This window comes from Fukomys damarensis, unplaced genomic scaffold, assembly GCF_012274545.1.
Source record: "Fukomys damarensis isolate Sample0158 unplaced genomic scaffold, DMR_v1.0_HiC HiC_scaffold_6, whole genome shotgun sequence".
Lineage (NCBI taxonomy): Eukaryota > Metazoa > Chordata > Mammalia > Rodentia > Bathyergidae > Fukomys > Fukomys damarensis.
Genome location: NW_022900918.1, coordinates 31,732,858 through 31,743,764, shown reverse-complemented (window position 1 = coordinate 31,743,764; position 10,907 = coordinate 31,732,858). Strand labels below are relative to the sequence as shown.

The 10,907-nt window shown below is 40.7% G+C and overlaps 1 protein-coding gene across 1 annotated transcript in view; it reads right to left on the bottom strand.

Annotated features, from left to right (window-relative positions):
• Positions 1–5,678: 5,678 nt before the first annotated feature.
• The window catches only part of Ipo5 (importin 5), a 13,176-nt gene continuing 7,947 nt past the window's right edge, over positions 5,679–10,907 (bottom strand). Inside the window, exons 2-6 of the mRNA XM_033760912.1 lie at positions 10,402–10,524; positions 9,051–9,270; positions 7,983–8,211; positions 6,662–6,803; positions 5,679–6,056 (exon numbers count right to left, since the gene is read on the bottom strand). Coding sequence (XP_033616803.1) covers positions 5,970–6,056; positions 6,662–6,803; positions 7,983–8,211; positions 9,051–9,270; positions 10,402–10,524 — 801 coding nt within the window. The 3' untranslated portion in view covers positions 5,679–5,969. The remainder of the gene's footprint in view (positions 6,057–6,661; positions 6,804–7,982; positions 8,212–9,050; positions 9,271–10,401; positions 10,525–10,907) is intronic.

Sequence of the window (10,907 nt, the reverse complement as noted above, 5' to 3'; positions counted from 1 at the left end):
TGAGACCCTGACACAAAAAACCCGAAGGGGGCAGGGGAAAGCTATTTCCTTCCAGAAGCAGGTTGTGAATTACATCAAACAAAAAGGCTCTGCTTGAATCATATTTGTGAATTTTCCCAAGAGGTGGCTAAAGAACAGAAGACCTTTCAGAATATTTAATAAATCTTGAATTTTGAACCAGGTACAGGTAGCCCATTGTGTAAATAAAAAAGCCAAGTGGATGAAGGCTCTCTAGAATTTCTACATAGTCTCACAATAGCCACATATTTTTTTGTCATGTAGAAAAACTAAAAACACATCTCTACTTACTCCTGCCCTCTGATTTGAGGAAATACGTCACGGGTCTCTTCGTAAATGATTATAGTGTTTTCTGCACACGTTTCAGATGAGTTCAGAAGCAAGCAGCTCAGATTTTTCACAGGCCCTCCACCGTCGCTGTTTTGGGGATGTTTGAACAGCAGAGGAGTCTTCGTACTAGACAGCTCACACAGGTGCTGCTGCTGAGCTCTGAGTTAGCCACAGAAACAGGTCCAGGACGGGAGCAAAGGCTCTCCTAGTACCACAGAGTAGGGGTTGAGGAACAGCCTCCTCCCCTCCAGTCAGTTCTGGTAACAGCAGAATGGGAGAAGGAAGTTGAGGGCTACTGGGCGACTCAGCAGGTTTGCACCCTTTGCCAGATGACTTGGTGTCTATCCGCATGCAGAGCGGAGCGGGACACGATTTCAGGCTACTTGGCACCCCCTGGGGACAGCATGGACCCCCTCACGCTTCCCCAGACCTGGCTCCCAAATCTCTTGAGGTTTACTGTACCTATTTCATATTTTTATTGTTTCCTTCAAATAGCAGGAAGGTTGCTATGGCTTTTGCCTTAGGTATAACAGCAGTCTTTTCCCATGAGGAGCAATTCAGGACCACAACAAATATTGCCGGGCTGTTTTTCTTAATATAGAAATGTTTTCTGTTTAATAATAACTAGAATTTTTAGCCTTAAGTACTTTAACTTTCACCATTTCCTGGTCCAAGATTTTATTTTATTTTTTTTGTAGCAGGGATCAAACTTGGGTCCTTGTGCTTGTGAGGCAGGCGACGTAACCACTGAGCTAAATCTCCAGCCCTAAGATTTTATTCTTAAAACCACATAAACCATGTTAGCTGATGCCAGTCACAGCAGTTTGAGAAAACCTGAATCGTGGAATCAATCACTTACCAGTCGAATTATGCTTATCAAATTTATTCAATACGAGAACTGACAGGATGGAAGGGCACCAGCAGAGCGATGCGCAGGATGGCGCACCAAGGGGCTGGGACCAACTTTCTAAATGGTTTCCACACCACAGGGCCTACTTCTCTGTCAACTTAACTGTAATTAAGGGCCTGTCTTGTCCCATAAGGCAGCTGAGTGCACAGTCCCAAGCGCCACCCTACAGTAACCCCAAGGCTGAGACGAGGCTGGACAGTCTCAGCTCAGGGAGCATTTTCTCAAAATGACCAGGAATGCTTTTATTTTCTCTTTCTTTGGAGTTGGTCTAAACTGAGGCCCTTCACAATGGGCCACATCTCAGTCCCTTCCATTTTGAGGGTCTAAGTTGCCCAGACTGGGTTTCTACTTCCCCTTCTCCTGTCAGGCTTCCAGAGTGCTGGGATTACAGGTGGGCACCATGTCTGGCTTGGATACTTGTTATTCACAGTACTAAGTAAACTAATGCTACCTTTTGCCTCATGTTTCAACTCCTCAGTGCACTCTCACCCTTCTAGGATTAGGAAGCCCCGCAGCCCCCACTATCCGAGGTCATGTGCTGTACTTAGCACCCTATCTCACAAGCCTGATGCTTTTGGCCCTACCATTTAGCATCACTTTTGGTGACTAGTGATTACTTCCATTTTCCAGGGTGTACAGGATGTATGACACAACTCACCCAATTCACTTCCGTCTCTTTGAACATGTATACACACCTAACAGCAAACACACACTGCTAATGCCTCACCTATAGTACATACATGCCTTAAAATAGTCCTGCGTGGTAGCTGTTAATTAGCTTTTTTACATGGGGCTCATCAGGGTTAAGGTAGTGAGCAGCAGGGGTGGCAAGTGAGCCAGGGTGACAAGCTTTACCTGCTGTCCTTTCTGCAGCAATAATGACAACAAGAGAGTGCCAAGTTTGATGTGCACAAGGCAAAGGTCTTGCTGACTCAGGGCTCAGCGCACAGAAGCAAAGTTTTCACACAGTAAATCCAAGTCTTCTCCAGGCAGGGATAGGCTTCTGCTCAACGGAGGAGGAGACTGCTATTTACAGGCTATGTCATAGAAAAATGAGGCATTTCCAAATATGTGAATCACAGCGCCAAGCTGGAACTGAGGCCACTTAAATCCCACACATTTATGGTACCCCTAACTTAGCAAAACTCCCCAGTATTTACTTCCCACATTTTCTAGTGCTCTTGTTAATACCAAGGCTGACCAGAGTACTTGGCCCCTCCAACCCCCAAAGCCTTGAAATATTAACAGAACTTGGGGAATGATGATAGTTCACACTGGATGTGCCTGGTTTTTATTCTAATTTCAGCCCTGTGTTTAAGTAGTTTGTACTGTTGTTATGCCCAGCATGCAGAGAAGGCAACTCAGGCCCACAGGAGGTGAATGAGTACCGACAGACTGAGACTTGTTAGCCAAACTTTAATCACAAGTCAGCAAACTATGGCTGGCCTAGTTCTCACTGGGACAGACTCTCCCAAAAGTTGAATGCTGTCCACAGCTACTTTTGTGCTACATTGGAAAAACAAAGCCGTTGGGACTCTGGTCTACAAAACCTAGCAGACAGGCTGCAATTCATGGCTTCTTAGCCACAGCAATGACACTTTTTGTTTTTTGAGTCAGCATCTCACTATGCAGTTCAGGCTGGCGTGGAACTCATGGTGATCCTCTTGCCTCGGCCTCCTGAGCGCTGAGATTATGGTGGTGCGCCATCATGCCCAGCAAATGGCACTATTCTCAATTACCATTACAAGCTAGGCAGGACAGAAGTGCAAGCTCAAGCAAAAGAGAACTATACAAAGATCTTGAATCACAATCATGAAAGCATTACACTGTTGCTTTAAATGGAATTTTGAAAAACTTTTTGTCATGTAATAATCACCTTGTACTTTTTTTTTGTTTGTTTTGTTACTGGGGATCGAACTCAGGACCTTGCACTTGAGGCAGATGCAGTGCCACTGAGCTGAATTCCTGGCTCTAGATTCACTTTTACTATAGACAACAAGCAAAGGCAGAAGCGAGACCAAACATTATCTGCACACAATGTCTGGGTTACACTGTATAGAAGGGGGACTGGAGCTCAGGATGGCTTCAGCTGACTTCTGTCCCCTACGGCAGTTCCCACTGCCGCACATGGAAACTCCAGCCTCCGCTCCAGCTTGATGTGCATACCCACCTTGCAGATCATTAACTCTCACTTATAGGGTCAAAAAAATCTGCTCAGGAAAATGAAACAAGGTCTGGCCATTATTCTTTTGCAGCAAAGAGGGATAAGAGACAAGAGACAGAAAACTGACACAAGCAGAATGAAGCAGGGCTAATTAAGTAAAACATTTAGTTAGCTCTTTAGCCTTTCAGACTGCCTATTCCTATCTCCAAACATTAGATCACAAAACAGTGTCTTGTAAACACCCCTTAGGTATTATAAGACCACACATATATCTGTACCTTTAAGATTATCTCGCTTTGAATTTACACCACTAAAAAGAATTCCAAATTCATTACGCCAAAGCGTCCTAATACTTTTGTTACTTTGTTAAAAAATTAAGATAGAAAATTAAGAGTCATACACATTTATTCCCCTCCAGAAATAGGATTTATAAATATACCGTTACTTGCTGACTTGAAGCCACTAACTATAGTACAAAAGCCAAGGGAAAAACCCCATAAATTTTCCTCTTGCATAGACAGCACAAGGTAATAAAAATGTTTCTCTGGGTGATTACCACAAATTGATAGCTCATGGAACATCATCTTATGCACATCACATTAGCAGCCTTCGATGCCAACCGACTATGCTAACTTAATTCCAAATACCCTTATGCCTTTCTACCTCTATCAGAGAGTAGATGTAGTCCGACTGCATTGGTGGTGCACCCATGTGGCTTTCTTCAGGGACCTCACACCTTTGCTACACGTACATCTTGATTATCCCAGTAGTGTCCGGCTGGAAGGAAGGAGGTTCTTGCTCCCAAAGTGCTAACACAGTGCTCTGTATTTACTAGCTTCTATACAGAAACCATAAATTTTCTGATCACTCTCCTGGAGCTTACAACGTGTGCCATATTTTTCATGTCTCTTTTTCGCAAGTGTAGTAAAATAAATGACAAGACCGACACTGCTTCAAGTGACAGGCATCAGTACACGGACTGGCTTTTTAGATTGTAAGAAAAAGCAGGAAGGGTTGTCTTGACATGCTTTTACTCCAACCATTTTTTCTCCTATGGGAATACAGTGTATAAAGTAGCTCCAAATGCTGCCACACATCTCACTAGAGTCCCACAGGTCCCCACTGACACCAACAACTACACTGCTGGTGAAGCCACTCACTATGGAGCCTCCAGACCAACCATGTCGTGCTGCAGACTGAGAACAGAGAAGGGCATCTGCTAACAAGTGAACCACCTGAATAGAATCCATTCTTTTTATTCCATTTCAGATTTGGTTTAATAAAGTAATGCGAATCATTTAAAGAAAAAACCTTTAATTTCAAATTCTGGTCTATGCATAAAATTCATTTTATATCACGTTTAAATTTAGTACAAACTATAAAAATGTTAACACTGAAGTTTTTCAACAGAAATCTATTAAGATCCCTTAAAAAATTGTTTAAAGAAACAACAGCAAGTCATTTACTGCTATGAGGTTAATACACAAAGAAAAACATTCACACAAATTACTGAAATTTTCAGTGAATTATTTTAGCCATTATTCTAACTGCAAAATTAAAAGTTCAAAGGTTGCGTGTGGCTCTGCAACTATTATAATATGCAATGAAAACACTGAGCCAAATCTTTTTGCTCTACCCAGAAGAATCCTAGTTAATAAACAACAAACAAACAAAAAAAACTACTGATTTAAATTTGCAAACCCTAAGAAGCATACCAACTGTGACTGAGACGGATGTATCATAACTTAGCTTAAATTAATGGGAGAGAGAGTAAAAACTAGTTTAAGATTGAATTGCACAAGGAAAATGGGAGAAAACATCAGAGCCACAGCTATTATTTTAAAAAAATATTAGATCATTCTGATATTAAACATTAAATGAATCCAAGCCAGACAGTACTGAGTTTTTGCACAAGCTTCTTTTGCATTTCATGTTGTTTATTGAGGAGTGAATGAGAGACTACCGCCAGACATGCCAAAGACACTTCACATTCCAGGGCTGGAGGCTGAAGAGCCTCCCGGAGTCACTGCATAAGCCTTTTGGGGAAAAGAACCAAAAGTGACAGCAAATGTGACATCCTCATGCTCGCAGTTTAGCATCAGTTTTCCTTCCATTTTTGCACCTACTGGTTTGCTGGGCAGGTTTCTTTGTACCCCACGAACAGACTCACACTCCAATACTAGCATAAACACCAGGGTACAGCGATTTGTTTGAACACGCCATCTACACCGAGTGATGTTAAAGCTGTCTATCATCTTTGTCTGATGAGAAAAATCCACCCCCTTCACATGGGTGGGATATCCTGATAGAAAAATATTCTTCAGTGCTACACTTCAGGGCCTATGGGGAACTCCGCCAGTGGTGTGAAAGAAACCCACTGCAACTCCACTCTTTACACAGGACTGCTCTTCCTGTTCGTGGCTCTCCAGAAGAATGGCCTACACACAACACTACTGCTCTCTTCTCAAAAATAAAACAAAGAAACCTAAACAAAAGGGTAAATGTTTATTTGGAGTTAAGTTTTCTGATGGATGGTATTAAGGCCCTTCAAGCAGAGTTCAGGAGCTCCTGTATGGCTGCCTGCTGCTCGGGACTGAGCTGTGATATGCATTCAGTCCACAATCCTCCAGAAGTCTGGGGGGAAAGAAGAAGAAGAAAAATCACACAGATTTTGATAGGCGATCACTTGGAAGGATTTAGTAACTACCACACAGATGCTAATACTGCCAAACACCTCTCTAGGTACTTTTAGTTTGAGGAATGCTACTGTAAAAGCAAGAAAATTGTCAATTTCTTCAAAGTTTATTTCATTTACAGGAAATTTTCTTCAATTTTCCTGGATAAAGCTACACCGGCACATGATACCTTCAAGTAAGCTACCCAAATATTGCCCAAATTCAGGATGTAAAAATCTTTTAAATTTTGGATTTGATTAACGTTAACCTGCATCTTTTTCATTCAGATATGCAAAAACTACTACAGAATGAGCATATGCTAAGCACCAACCGAAAGGCTTAGGATGTGGTCCAGTTTAAGGTGAAGATTTTAGATCTAATAAATACGGAGAACACATGAATAGATTATATTATGTACAATCCATCTGATGTCTGAAGACAAGATAAAAATGAAATGTTCTTATCTCATTAGTTTTTAAAAATACACAATATACAATATAAATATGGGAAGGAGGTTTAAGAAAAGTAAAGGAAAAATTTCCTAATTTAAGCAAATCAGCTTACCTGTACCTGGCGAACTACATTTGCCAGACGTTTGGCACAAGGGTCTTCATGTTTAATGGCCTCATGCATTTCTCCTTCGGCAATTATACTGAATATTTTGGGCAGATTGGTGTTGTTTGGGCCAAGAACGATTGGGTGATTACTGACAAAAGAAAAAACAAAAACCTTTCTAAATGAAATGTCTAAGGAGAAATCATTCGAGCTCTCATTCTGTCACATCTTCCCTATTAAAGTGTTCACCAAAATTTACTGACTTTTAAATTCAACAGGAAGACAGTCCACTAATTTCACACACATGAACTCTTCCATTTCTTCCTATGTAACTCAGGAAAAATACTTGGCTCAGGAAAAACCTCTCAGGATTATTTTAAGGACTAAACAACAGAATGCACTGCTTTATAAATAGTTTGTGATGTATTAAAAAACAAGGGAGATACTGGAGAGTAACTTTCTTAAATTAATCCTTTCAGTGTTCCATTTTTGGAATTCCCCTAACAACAGAATGTAATCAAATTTCAAATTCTTTTTCCTTGACTTTTTCTAGGCAACATATATGAATTTCATGCAAAATTTCAAAAATTTGCCATGTATGGCATAAATAAAAGTTTCTAAATAAAGCCTGGAGTTCAAAGATTATATGGACATGTCAAGATTAAGCTGTCAATATTTAAGTAAACTCCAGGGAAATTTAACAAAATGAAACACAACAGTGAATTTAAAAAGAATTTGTCTTTGTCTCAGACAGAATTTCAGGGCAGTCACTTCCAAGATGATCACATGGCCTGCCTGAGCCATGGTCACCTCAGATGCAGGAGCAGGTGAGGGTGGTGTGGGTACAGCCTTTGCACGGCTATCTCTACACAATATTCCTTACGCAGTCTGCTATGAATCCAGGGGCTGGAGCCCTCGGATTAACTCATGAGCATCAGTTAACAGTGACAAACAAGAGTGAGAGAATATTTAGGGGAGTATGCATTGAGAAAAAGATCCAAAGAATATGGCTCTGACTTCAAAGGTTCTATAGCCCCCAGGCACTGCAGCTCTCACGTAGGCAAGAGAACACTACATGAACGTGATTTTCTCTCATGCTGAATTTAATTCCATCAAGAATAGGTCAAAATTAGTTATTATAAAGCCAAAATTTGAATCATAACATGCTTTCTCAACATGTCATAAAGGTAGCATTATTATAAACCCAGACAACTGAGGACACTGCATAAACATAGTGGGGTTAAACTCCGAAAGACTGAGCTTAGGGGGAAAAGCAAAGAAACGCTGTTTCCGGTGAAGGGGAACAGAACAAGTCAGTCTGCTTTCTTACCTTTCAATCAGGTCACACAGATAACTGAAAGTCTGAACAGCTTCTTCTTTGTCTTCATGTAGTGGAAGCCAAGACAACCAGTGTGGCAGGACTTCTTCAACGTTTACACAGTTAGGCTTGAACTTCATAATTTTCCCTACTGCTGAGATGCAGTTCTCTGTAGCATTGACATTTTCTTTGGTCTTAGAATCTCCAGACTGAATAACTCGAACAAGCAGTGGAAGAGCTTCTAAAATAATAAACATTAAAAAAAAAAAAAGTCACCCAAACCCCACTTTTTCATGCAAATGAATATGAATATTTTGAACATAACTACTTTGATCTTTTGGTCCAATTTTTGATTTAAAGGTCAGGAAACTTTTGTGTTTCTAGCTTCATCGTCACAAAGTGGTTAGGAAGAAGACACTGGCCCCGCATGGCAAGGAACACAGAGCCCTTAGACCAGAGAGAATACGATTCTAGGTCAATGCCGCCACCATCCGAGGGCACTCAGCTTTAAACACTGCCTACCTAAATTCTCCTGTTAAGTTTGTTATTTTTCCTGTACAACCGGATTGAACCTAAGGCCTTTGCAATGAAATACATCTCCAGCCCTTTTAATTATTCCCCAAGTCAAGGTCTTACTCTAAGTTGCTCGGGGCCTGAACTTATGATCCTCCTATTTTCTGTATGCTGAAATGTTGAGATGATAGTACACACAGGTACCATCATGCCTGGCTCTCCAGTGATTTAAAAGAATCCTACACTACAGCTGTGGCTTAAACCCCAAATGAAATGTACCCCGCATGGTTAGGGTGAGGGAGACAGATTTCACTTCTAACTGTATCAGAATAAATAAGACACAGACCTAGGTGTTAAGGTAAGGTGTTTAAAAAGGGTGAAAAAGGGCCAGGGATCTAGCTCGGTTCTGGTGCTTGCATTGCAAGCACAAGGACCCGAGTTTGATCCCTGGTGCCAAAAACAAAACAAAACAAAAAAACAAACAAAATGGGGGGGTTTAAGTAGAAACTGGCATATAACATTAAGGGGTGTGGGATGCAATGCACAAGGTGCAATAAGCAGAAGTACCTGTACAGAAAGGGCGGTAGTTATCTCCTCCATACTGCGCCATGACTCCCAAGCCGTACGCGGCTGCTTGCCTGACTTCTGGGCTGTTGTCACATACATACTGGAGCATTGGCCTTAAGAAATATTCTGCGTACTTAAACGAGGCCGGACTACAGTGTTCTATGACATCATCAAAGATGCACAACCCCCACTGCCTGTCTGGCCATGGTCTATGTGGACACTATAAAACAAAAGAGATCCTCTTTTAAGCCTCAAGTTGTTATATATAAAGAATGTAAAGATGTAAATGTGATGAAATACTAACTACAGACTCAATAGAAAACGTAGCAACAACCATTTCTTCCAGCAATATTATAAACTAATGCACTGACTTAATGAAATTTATGATTAAAAGATGTGATTCATTACAGAAGACACTGCTACACACCAGGAAGAACTGAATTTACTTTGTAAAAACTGTAGCCAGGCACAACAGTGTGTGCCCACAATCTCAGCTAGTTGAGAGGCTAAGGCAGAAGGATGCTTGAGCCCAGGAGTCTGATGCCAGCCTGGGCAACACAGCAACAATACAAGACAAGGGTAATGCCGTCTTACAAAAACTAAAAATTAAAAAGCCAGGAAGATCTTAATTTTACAGGATTGATTCAACAGACTAGATTATATTTTCCTTAATCTTTTAACCCCTGTCCAATATCCAATATCTAATGGCAGCTGTTAATTTGCATCTTTAGCCATTATGTGTCAGGGAAGGCCCAACAACTATTACAAATGCACTAATCTGTATTTTCCATTCAATTTGATTGTGAACATAAACTATCCTAAAATAAAGTCTATCAAGTATTTTAAAAAAGTGAAATATATAAGCCCATCATCCACAATCTGATAAGCAAATATACTATTAAAGGATCATAAATGAATTTGCTACGATTCACTGAATAAAATGTAATCATTCTGTTTCTATGTATTAATTTAGTATGGCATAATCTGAAATAATGAAAAATCACTTGTATGTCTTTAGAAAGCATTCTAATTGGTCTATGGAAAACCTAACTAGCAGTCAAGAATATAATGAGAGTTGCAGGGTGTGGTGGTGCACGCCTATAATCCCAGCACTCGGGAGGCTGAGGCAGAAGGATCGAGTGTGAGTTCGAGACCAGCCTGAGCTACATAGTGAGTTCCAGGTCGGTCTCACTACACAGTGAGACCCTGTCTCAAAAAACCCAACCCCCCCACCAAAGACTATAATGAGAAAACACACAGGGCAACATAACATTGTTATGAAAGAATTCCAAGTCAAATAAGAATTCTAGGTCAAATACCCAAAATAATTATTAGAGTGGTAAATACTTACAATTAGGTTGACGATTAATGGAAGGAGCTGTTCAAACCATGGTAACACCTTTTCCTTGTAGCTACTGAATATTGAGTGTAAAATATCTGACACTTTGGTCAATATATAAACATCATTATCATCCTAAGGAAAGACAAAACACACACTCAGATGTGTTAATTAGCACCTTCTCCATCATCACCAGCAACATTTACAAAAAAAAGACTAGAGAATATAAACTTTCTCTTCTGTCTTAAGGTCACATCAATTACCTAGAGACTGAAGCGACCTTAAGGATCAGATGTCACGTCTGACCGGCCTCTATGGACACAGAACAGTGTGCCAAGTAACCTGCACCATTCAAAATTACCCTTGGAACATATTTAAAAGTAGATGATTGAAGAACATTCCCTAATTTACTCTTTCTTTTTAATGGAATGGCACTCGTTTTGGAGAGGCGATGGGAGGCTATCATGGTGGTGGCAATGTGGGCTCCACTCCACCAAAGGGTGGCACTGCAGACGCTG